At 47.0% G+C, this 10,841-nt stretch overlaps 1 protein-coding gene across 1 annotated transcript in view; it reads left to right on the top strand.

Moving 5' to 3' along the window:
• The first annotated feature begins 6,187 nt into the window (after window positions 1-6,187).
• The window catches only part of LOC110332840, a 10,500-nt gene continuing 5,846 nt past the window's right edge, over window positions 6,188-10,841 (top strand). The window contains exons 1-5 of the mRNA XM_021214152.1: window positions 6,188-6,271; window positions 7,424-7,501; window positions 8,841-8,923; window positions 9,440-9,526; window positions 10,337-10,470. Of these exons, the coding sequence (XP_021069811.1) occupies window positions 6,188-6,271; window positions 7,424-7,501; window positions 8,841-8,923; window positions 9,440-9,526; window positions 10,337-10,470 (466 nt within the window). The remainder of the gene's footprint in view (window positions 6,272-7,423; window positions 7,502-8,840; window positions 8,924-9,439; window positions 9,527-10,336; window positions 10,471-10,841) is intronic.

Here is a 10,841-nt window from a genome sequence, read left to right as displayed (position 1 = left end):
AGAGAGAGAGAGAGAGAGAGAGAGAGAGAAGAGAGAGAGAAAGGGAGGAAAGGCAGAGAGAAGAAGAACCATTAAAGAAAATAATAGCTGGTTTGAGGCACATGTCAGGGGTTTACAGCAGGAGCTGACACATATCACCCTGTGATGAATGCTGAGATTTTTGAGCCAGAAAATTTTCATTTGCAGAGAAATTCCAAGTTTGCTCTCAGACACTAAGTGACACTTTCTCTAGAACAGAAGACTTAAGACATGTAATGCAGCTGGGCGTGGTGGCGCACGCCTTTAATCCCAGCACTTGGGAGGCAGAGGCAGGCGGATTTCTGAGTTCGAGGCCAGCCTGGTCTACAGAGTGAGTTCCAGGACAGCCAGAGCTATACAGAGAAACCCTGTCTCGAAAAAAAACAAAACAAAACAAAACAAAACAAAAAAAGACATGTAATGCGCATATTTTAGAGGTGTGGAGGAAACTCTCTAAAGGACAATGAAGTACCTAAAACCATTCTTGGACAAAAATGCAAGTGGTTTGTCCACGACCACTTCAGTGGGGAATTGCAAGGAGATGCTATTCTCACCGTGTTCTTTAGAAAATACAAGTTTCTTTTTGCTTTTTGTTCTAAAACTGAACTTGGGACTGAGACATTGCCAAATTCAGTCACCATCTGGCCACTTCCTCTGACCAGCAAAGAGCTGCTGGCTTATAATAGCACTTCCAAGATGGCCACTCAGCATCTTTTCTGAGGAAGCCATGCTCTGATCTAAGACGGAGAAGCCAGATCAGCTCAGACTGTTGAGCGAGTACTGTTTGCTCCTAAGCTTGGTTTCCACTGAGTCCTGCCTGAAAATGGTGCCTACTCATAGGGTCAGACAGTGAGGCAAAAAGGCAAATCCCTGCCAGGTCACATGAGGTAGAATGATGTCAAGCTAAGGAACAACCTGGGCTATATAGTAGGTTCCAGGCCAGCCTGGGGTACATAGCAAGATTCCACTTCAAAATAGACAAACAGCAGGTTGTGGTGGCTTACAGCTTTAATTCCAGTACTTATGAGGCAGAGGCAGGCAGATCTCTATGAGTTTGAGGACAGCATGGTCCCTGTCTCAAAAAAACAAACAAAGAAGGAAGGAATGCCTCCATGGAATTCACTGTTTAAATTTGAAAGATTAGCGTAGAGAGGGGCTGGAGAGATGGTTCAGTAGTTAAGAGCTCTGGCTTCTCTCCCAGAGGAAGAGGTTCAATTCCTAGCACCCACCAAGAAGCTCAAAACTGTCTGTAACTCCAGTTTCAGGGGATCCAACACCCTTCCACAGACACCCATGCAGGCAAAGCACCAATGCATATGAAATGAAAATAAATAAAATTTAAAGTAGGATGTAGAAAGCAGAATGAAGCTCAGTAGAGCAAGTTTCTAAAACTGGAAGTAAACTTCCCTGCATGTTCACTTGAGGTGAATAACTAGGAGTATGAAGTGAGTTAATGTACAGAGATTTGCAAGCATGGAAACTGCCCAGTGCCCTGGGGCAACTTCCCTCGGAAAAATGAGTTGGCTTCTTAAAGCTGGTTGGCGTCCAGCGCCTCCCTGCCAGTGTGTAATTTAGGGTCAGGCACTTCCTGGTTGGAGAGAGTAAACAAGGCTGAGAGAACTGGGCACACAACCAACAGACTGTGGTTGTCTGTCCAAGGGAAACCCCTCTCACTTGTATTGTCTCTTGTTTGGACTGCCAGGTCCAAAGGAAACTTCAGTTCCTCAGACTCCAAAAGGTGGTCCAAACATCCAAAAATAAGCTTAGCCTGGCTTACAAGAGGATCTGGGGGGAGTTGCTAAAAGGCAGCATTCTTCAGGAGGTGCATGTTTAACATAACAGGTGGCACCTAGCAGCAGAACCAAGGTCCTTGCTGGCCTCCGGGGGGTCGCTCAGTCCCTACTCACAAGTACTTAATAGACATTTCTTCCTTCCTTCCTTCCTTTCTTTTCTTTTTGTTTTGTTTATTTGTTTTGAGATGTTGTTTCTATGTGTAGTTCTGGCTGTCCTAGAACTCCCTCTATAGACCAGGCTGGTCTCCAATTCAGAGATATGTCCTACCAGGAATTAAAGGTGTGTGTGCCACTACTGCCTGGCTACTTGTTACACATTTCAATGCCCCCCCCCCCCCGCCGAATCTTACTCTCTGCACCCTGCCTTCTCTGTTCTCTACCCTCTACCGTTCTCCCCAACTCTCTCAGAGAGCCCTAGCCAGGTCCAGTCTGCTGACCATGTCCAGTCTGCTCCTTTCTCCCTCTGCTCTGGACTCACCCAGATGTCTCTGGCAGTTCTCTCTCTGTCTCTGTCTCTCTCTCTTGTATCTACAATAAAAATCCTTCCCTAACCACATCACAGAGCAGTCAGTCATATGGTCAATTTATACAGTATGAGTGCATGTATATATCTTTAACATTTATGGGATATATGTCAGTGTATGCACAAATTTTCCAAAATTATATAACATCCCATCTGTCAGTCAGTATAAGCAAGCATCCTAAGGCAGATCTTTGTGAGTTCAAGGCCAGCCTGGTTAATGTAGTGAGCTCTGGGTCAGCCAAGGCTAAATGCAATTCAGCGGATGGACGAATAGATAGATAGATAGATAGATAAGATATGATGGATTAGATAGATAGATAGATATGCTCAATAGATTATAGATAAGTATGATGAATAAATGAAAGTGTGATGGTTTGTATATGCTTGGCCCAGGGAATGGCACTATTAGAAGGTGTGGTCTTGTTGGAGTAGGTGTGTTACTATGGGTATGGGCTTTAAGACCCTCATCCTAGCTGCCTGGAAGCCAGTATTCTGTTAGCAGCCTTCAGATGAAGATGTAGAACTCTCAGCTCCTCTTACACTATGCCTGACTGGATGCTGCCATGCTCTCATCTTGATGATAATGCCTGAACCTCTGAAGCTATAAGCCAGCCCCAATTATATACTGTCCTTATAAGAGTTGCCTTGGTCATGGTGTCTGTTCACAGCAGTAAAACCTTAACTAAGATAGATAAGATAGATAGATAGATAGATAGATAGATAGATAGATAGATAGATAGATAGATAGATAGATAGATAGGATAGATAGATAGGTAGGTAGGTAGGTAGATAGATAGATAGATGTGTAAATAACTCACTGTGGTAGCTTTTAAAAATGTCCTGTAGAGGCTCATGTCCCTGAAACACTTGCTCCATGGTCAATGATGCTGTTTAAGGAGGCTGTGAAACCTTTAAGAGGTTGAGCCTTGCTCAAGGAAGTATGTCACTGGGGATAGATAAGATTTGAATGTTTATAGTCTTTCCCTACTTCCAGTTCCTTATCTCTGCTTCCTGTATGTGGAAGAAATGTGATCAGCCAGCTTCCCAGGCTTGTAGCCCTGCTATCCCCACCCACCCACACCTCCACCCACACCAACAACCACACCTCACCCACCCATCCACACCTCCACCCACACCAACAACCACATCCCACCCACCCACCTACACCTCCATCCACCTGATGCTGTAAAAAATTAAACCACTCAAAACTCCCCAGCCACCGGGCGGTGGTGGCACACGCCTTTAATCCCAGCACTCAGGAGGCAGAGGCAGGCAGATTTCTGAGTTCGAGGCCAGCCTGGTCTACAAAGTGAGTTCCAGGACAGCCAAGGCTATACAAAGAAACCCTGTCTCGAAAAAAAACAAAACAAAACAAAAAAACCTCTCCAGCCGTGCATGCACGCTGCACTAGTCGCCACCCATCCCAATGCTCTGGATTCCCGAGTGAAAAACGCACATTCACAGCCTATTTATAATATGCCCTAAGCAGGTCAATGGCTGGGCTACTTCCTAATGTCATGTGGCTACCACACACCCCCCTCCTATATTCTTGAGCTTTTACCACATTATATCTTTGCTGCCCTGGACCTTGCAGGGCAGCCCTCCTGGGGTGGCTTCCCCCCTGCACCTACAAGTCAGATGTCTCTCCCTCCTGCACCTTTCCAGTGTGGTCCATCTCCTATGCCCGCCTTATGGGAGAATCCTCTCCTCCTCCTTTCTCTGTACCTTCCCTGGTATCCTAAAAGTCCCTCCTCTGTCTCTCTGCCCAGCCATTGACCGCTTGTAACTTTATTGACCAGTCAAAAACCAATTAGGATCAGAGTTCATTTAGTCCTTCACAGTGGGACACTATAAGCAGGTTTCTGTTTACTATGATTAGCATTAGAACACAAGTCACTACATCCACCCTCACCTCCACCACCCCCAACATTATGGACTCTAGCCCTCTGCAACCATAAACCAAGTTAAACTTTCTTCTTTAATTTGCATCTAGTCATGGTATTTTATCACAGAAACAGAGAAGTAACTAATTCACGAATACGGAAGTATATAAAAAAAAGATGGGCAAACAACCGAGGACAGCTTCTGGCCTGCATACACCACTCCCATACTCATAAGCAGAGGATAAAGTATGTCATACGAATATCATATCAAAAAGCTAACATTAAAGCAAATACTGGTTCTCTTTTAGAAATATGTACAGTAGCCTGGAATAGTGGCATATGCCTATAACGTAGCACTTGGGAGGTAGAAGTAGAAGGATCAGGAATTCATGGCCAGCCTCAGCTATATAGTAAGTCTGAGGCCAGCCTAGACTATATAAGACACTATCAAAAAAAAAAAAAAAAAACAGAAAAGAAAAAAGAAAGAGAGAGAGAGAGAGAAGCAAGCAACAAGAAATATATACTGAGGGGGCTGGTGAGATGGCTCAGTGGGTAAGAGCACCCGACTGCTCTTCCAAAGGTCCGGAGTTCAAATCCCAGCAACCACATGGTGGCTCACAACCATCTGTAATGGGATCCAATGCACTCTTCTGGTGTGTGTCTGAAGACAACTACAGTGTACTAATATAAATAAAAATAAATAAATCTAAAAAAACAAAACAAAACAATGTTAAAGAATCATCTCAAAGCTGCACAGTTGTGGTTCACACCTTTAATCCCAGCACTTGGGATGAATTTCTGAGTTCGAGGCTAGCCTGGTCTACAGAGTGAGTTCCAGGACAGCCAGGGCTATACAGAGAAACCCTGTCTCGAAAAAACAAACAAACAAACAAAAAAACAAACAACAACAAGAAGAGCCTGCTTAATGGCCAGAAGTTGGTCATTGATGAAGCTAGTCACCTGAGGGCTCATTACACTGTTTTCTCCATTATGTTTTTTATAAAGGGCGAGGGATAACCACACCAAAGAGAAGGGACTGTCACTTCCTCTGAGAGGTAACCTGTCCATAGTCACTGTGAGAGTCATGAATGATTAAGGGGAATTGGAGCAGCTCAGAAGCCATGGAGACTGGAGAGGTGGCAAGCACAGGGGCTGCTGTGGGCCAGGCAGCTCAGTGCCCTCAAGGGGCTCACTCTGAATCTTCCATCCCACCTGGCAAACTGACTGTGGTGGCAGAAGTGGTGTCAGGTCAGGAATCAGGTAAGAGTGTTGAGGGGGACGATTGATGTTTGCCTAGCATGCATGAATCCCTGGGTTTGATTCATAGCTCTATATAAACCTGTCTAAATAAAGATAGATTTGGAAATGTAGTTGAGAGGTAGAATAATACTTGCCTAGTGCATGAGGGGCCCCAAGTTTAATTCCCCAAATTACATTCAAAAGAAAAAACAGAAGGCCTAAAGAGGGTGCTGGGGAGCCTTCTGAAAGAAATGGGGCTCAGCCGGCTCAGGGTGGAGGTTGAGAGCTAAGGCAAGGGCGGTGAGCCCGCGAGCTCATCTTCTATTATGAACGCTAACATGACGCCAACCTCTCTCAGGCCCCAAGGAGACCCATGGCCCCACATTTCTTTTGGAGGGACCCAAGAGTCTTCGCCTACTTCAGCCAGGCACTCTGGAGCCTCAGGTAGATGGTGTGGGATGAGGGGGAGCAGGGGAAGATGAATACGCCACTACTGACCCCCTCCCCACAGGAACAAGGCTTCACCTTTGACAGAGTGCTGGGCCCTGGTGCTGCTCAGGTAGGGGTTCTAAGAAAGGGATGGCGGAGCGGAGGAGAACGGGAGCTCTCAGGCCTCTGTATCGTGGGATTCTGAGTGGTCTAGTCTTTTTCGCTCAGGGCAACACACAGAGGGATGTGCCTGTGTGTTCCTACAGGAAGCAGAGCAGGAGCTATTGACACAAGTCCAACCCATGCTGGCCTCTGTGGGACAAGGGTACAATACAACCCTCCTGCTTCAGGGCCAGGAAACAGAGGCACTCAGGTTTGTGCCACAGGTAAGGACCTACCAGCACACGGGGATCCCGATGTTCAAGTATTATTTGGGAAATCTTTGCCTGCTCACTCCAGCCAGACTAGGAACAGCTTAGATGCTACTGTGGTTCTTGAAGGACATTTTACCAAGGCTGCTTCATGCAGCCGAGAATACAAGATGGAAAGCCTGGCTCATGGATGAGCGAATCTGGGAGAAGCGGCACCACAGATCAGATCCCCAGGAGCTACATCTACTTTTTTTTTTGTTTGTTTTGTTTTGTTTTGTTTTGTTTTTCGAGACAGGGTTTCTCTGTATAGCTCTGGCTGTCCTGGAACTCACTTTGTAGACCAGGCTGACCTCGAACTCAGAAATCTGCCTGTCTCTGCCTCCTAAGTGCTAGGATTAAAGGTGTGCACCACCACCGCCCTGCCCGGCTACATTTCTTGTAACACCACAGATACCACACTTGAAAGCTTTACTACCAAGGTTTCATTAAAAATATCCCCAGGGGCTGGAGAGATGGCTCAGCGGTTAAGAGCACTGACTGCTCCTCCAGAGGTCCTGAGTTCAATTCCCAGCAAGCACATGGGGGCTCACAACCATCTGTAGTGAGATCTGACGCCCTCTTCTGGTGTGTCTGAAGACAGCTACAGTGTACTTAAATATAATAATAAAATCTTAGAAAAAAATTAAATAAATAAGGGCTGGTGAGATGGCTCAGCTGGTAAGAGCACCCGACTGCTCTTCCGAAGGTCCGGAGTTCAAATCCCAGCAATCACATGGTGGCTCACAACCACCCATAACAAGATCTGACGCCCTCTTCTGGAATGTCTGAAGACAGCTACTGTGTACTTACATATCATAAATAAATACATCTTTAAAAAAATTAAGTAAATAAAAATAAAATAAAATAAAAATTTTCCCAAATCAAAATGGCTACCTCAGGACCTTACCACATCCACTACCAGCAACTGAAAGGCCTGCTGAACATGCTTGCTTGCTTGTCTGCCTTCAGGGCATGAGGTCTAGAGTTGGGAACTTGAACCCTTTTCTGTTCTGTCTACCATGGAACGGGCACCGGCACAGGGGACGTTATATAGACTTCATTCTCAGGAAGTGCCGAGGGGCAGAAGGAGGTTTCTTCGTCCCCACTGAGCGTCTCTCCCTACATCAGGTCCTGCAGAAGCTGTTTGAGGAAGCTCTGCCTCTCTGCAGCTCTGGCCCTGTGCTTTGCACTCTCGGTCTGGTGCAGGTAAGGTGGCGGGGGAGGTAGCGGGGGAGGGGGGGAAGGGCCAAAGGAAAAGTGGGAAGGCGGAGCTAAATGACACCACAGGAACGCGCACGCGCGCACCCGCGCCCGAGATACTTGTGGAGAGCGAGAAGAGGGATGAGTCCAGACCCACACTGCTGCTCCAGCTAGGGCACACTCTTTCTTTCTTTCTTTCTTTCTTTCTTTCTTTCTTTCTTTCTTTCTTTCTTTCTTTCTTTCTTTCTTTCTTTCTTTCTTTCTTTCTTTCTTTCTTTCTTTCTTTCTTTCTTTCTCTCTTCCTCCCTCCTTCTTTCTTTCTTTCTTTCCTTGTTTTCTTTATTTTTATTCATTCACTTTACATCCCAGTCACTGCCCCCCCTCCTGGTTACCCCCTCCCACAATCCTTACTCCCATCCTCCCTCCCCTTCTCCTCTGAGAGGGGTGGAGGCCCCCCTGAGTATCTCCCTATCCTGGCACATCAAGTTTCTTCGTGGCTAGGTGCTTTCTTTCCCACTGAGGCCAGACAAGGGAGCCCAGCTAGAAGAACATATCCCACAGACAGGCAACAGCTTTTGGGATGGCTCCCACTCCAGTTGTTCGGGACCCACATGAAGACCGACCTGTACACCCTGCTACATCTGTGCGGGGGTGGGAGGGCTAGGTCCAGTCCCTGTGTGCTCTTTGGTTGCTGGTTCAGTCTCTGAGAGCCCCAAGGGTCCAGGTTAGTTGGCTCTGTAGGTCTTCAGGTGGAGTTCCTATTCCCTTCAGGGCCCTCAGTCCCTTCCCACAACTCTTCCATAAGCTCCACCCCAAGCTCCACCCACTGTTTGGCTGTGGGTGTCTACATCAATCTGAGTCAGCTGCTGGGTGGGGCCTCTTAGAGGACAGCCATGCTAGACTCCTGTCTGCAAGGATAACAGAGTATCATTAATAGTGTCAGAGATGGGATCTCTAGTTGGGCTGGATATTGCTTGGCCATTCCCTGAGACTCTGCTCCATCCCCCATTCCTGCATTTCTTGTAGACAGAATAAATTTCAGATCAAGAGTTTTGTGGGTGGGTTGGGGTCCCTAACGCTCCACTGGGCTTCCTGCCTGGCTACAGGAGGTGGCATCTTCAGGTTCCATATTCCTGATGTTGAGATGCACAGCTAAAGTCACTCTCATTGCTTCTTGGGTGTCTCTCCTATCCCAGGTCTCTGGCACGTCTTTGAGATGTCCCCCTACCTTCCCACCCCTGCAGCTGCAGATTTCCATTCATTCTAATGGCCAAAAATTCTTGATCGTGAGACCTACAGGAGGGAAAAGGCTTAGCTTGTGACAGTTGTTTTTGTGTGATCCTAGATTAGCTGTAGTGGACAGGCTCGGGACCTGCTTTCCCCATGTGTGGAGGACCTGCCAGTACTGGATGTGGCCCCTCTGGGCTTGTAAGTGTTGAGATCCAATGGGACAGGGATGCATGCCTTAAAGCCACAGTGACATCTTCAAGATAAGCTATTAGAGGTTTCTACTCTGCCATCCCAGGAAAAGGAAGCCCTGAGCTTGTAGACACGTTTACTTGGATCTAGATGGGCTCCCAGAATTCTCTTTCCACCCTCTTTCCTTCAGCTCATACCTATATAACTTATTGCCCTCATATCAAATATATTTTAACTCTCATGCCCACCTTCATGGCTGGCATTAGTCCAGTATCACACGGAGTGGTTCTGAATACCTCAGCGAACAGTTTTTCCCATCTTTGAAATGGTCCTGACTAACCTGTTGCTCTTCCCAGGAAGACCACAGGAGGAAAAAAAGAAAAACAAGGTTAGGAAGATGAGAGACATTTAAGGAGGCATACTGAGCTCGGAGCCTTTGGAGTGATTCTTGTGTGCTATAGACAGTTATAGGTTGCTGCATAGCACAGGCTATGAAAGGCTGTGTTCCGCTTCCCCTTACTTCAGGGTGGTGAAAGATGCCAGTGAAGTGGCAGTGTCTGATGCCCGAGCTGCCTCTGAGCTGTACCTAAAGGCTGCTGGGAGTGAAGACAGGTGAGGACCAGACATTTGTCATCCCCTGACCCTCAGTCCCCACACAGGTCTAGGATTCCTTCCTGAGCTGGCCATGTCCTCTGCAGGGCCTGCTCTCTGCTCACTCTGACCATGTCCTACCCTGAGCCGGAGACCCAGCAACTGTGGCGAGGTACCTTGAGGATCATGCAGCTTCCAGGAGACCCGTAAGCCTCAGGGGGTCTTGTGACGTTGGGAAGTGAGGTGGAGGCCAAAGTACGGGTATGAATCTAAATGTCCGAAGCGGAAACTGGAACATCCCCAAGTAGCCAGCCCGTCTTTACACCCTGTTCCCTCAATGTTCAAAAATAATGAAGACTTCGAGTAGTCACAGCAAATAATCATTTCAGGCCAATTTGCAAGATGTGTAAGCATCATGGGAATATTGCCAAATTCAGAAGTGTCTAAAAACAAAGTCGAAACAAATAAAGGGGCAAAAGTAACCTGAATGCCAGGGTATTCTAAGATATTCTTTCTTTTATTATGTAAGAGTCTTTATTTTTATTCATATGTACGTGACTGTTTTTCTATATGTGTATCACATATGTCCAGTGCCTACAGAGGCCAGAAGAGGATGCTGAATTCCTAGAATTGGAGTTATAGGCAGCTTTGAACCTCCTGACATGGATGCTGGGACTTGAACCCAGGTCCTTTGCAGGAGCAGCAATTCCCATTAACCTCTGGTGGTACAAAGAAAGTTGTAACAATCTATCCCGTTGGGTACTTCTGGCCAGAGTTACTCCACCCATCTACCATGGGACATTCCTTGCCTTTCTTCCCTCCCCCTGGCAGAGACTGCCCCCTGCTGCGAGTACTGGCTGGTGCCACTGCTGGTGAGGAGGTGGAGGGCTCTCTGCCTTGGATCATCTCCTGGCTCCTGGAAGCAAATAGCTACAGAGGTGTACTTCTTCGTCTGGACCTCCGAGGTAGCTGAGAGTGGGGGGTGGGGTCCTTCGGAAAGTTTCAGCTTGCTTCGGGCTATTAATCAGCCAGTCCCAGTCCACTTGTAGCCCATTGAGAGTGCCTGATTCTCTGGATGGGCCAGCATTCAGGAGGGTCTGTCATGGCCAGCAAGGGCAAAGCTAATAGGTAAGCCAACCTCGAACCCTTAACCTCGGAGATTTTTCAACAACTTACCAAACGTTTTTACCAAACAGTCTCCCTATGTAGCTCAGGTTGTTCTTGGAGTATATATGTAGCCCAGGTTAGATGGAATTTACCGTCTTGCTGTCAGCTTCCCGAGTATGGGGGTTATAGTTGTTTGCCACTACATTCGGGATTTTTTTTTTTTTTTTTT

Source organism: Mus pahari, chromosome 15 (assembly GCF_900095145.1).
Source record: "Mus pahari chromosome 15, PAHARI_EIJ_v1.1, whole genome shotgun sequence".
NCBI classification, from domain to species: Eukaryota; Metazoa; Chordata; class Mammalia; order Rodentia; family Muridae; genus Mus; species Mus pahari.
This window is presented reverse-complemented; position numbering and strand designations above follow the sequence as displayed.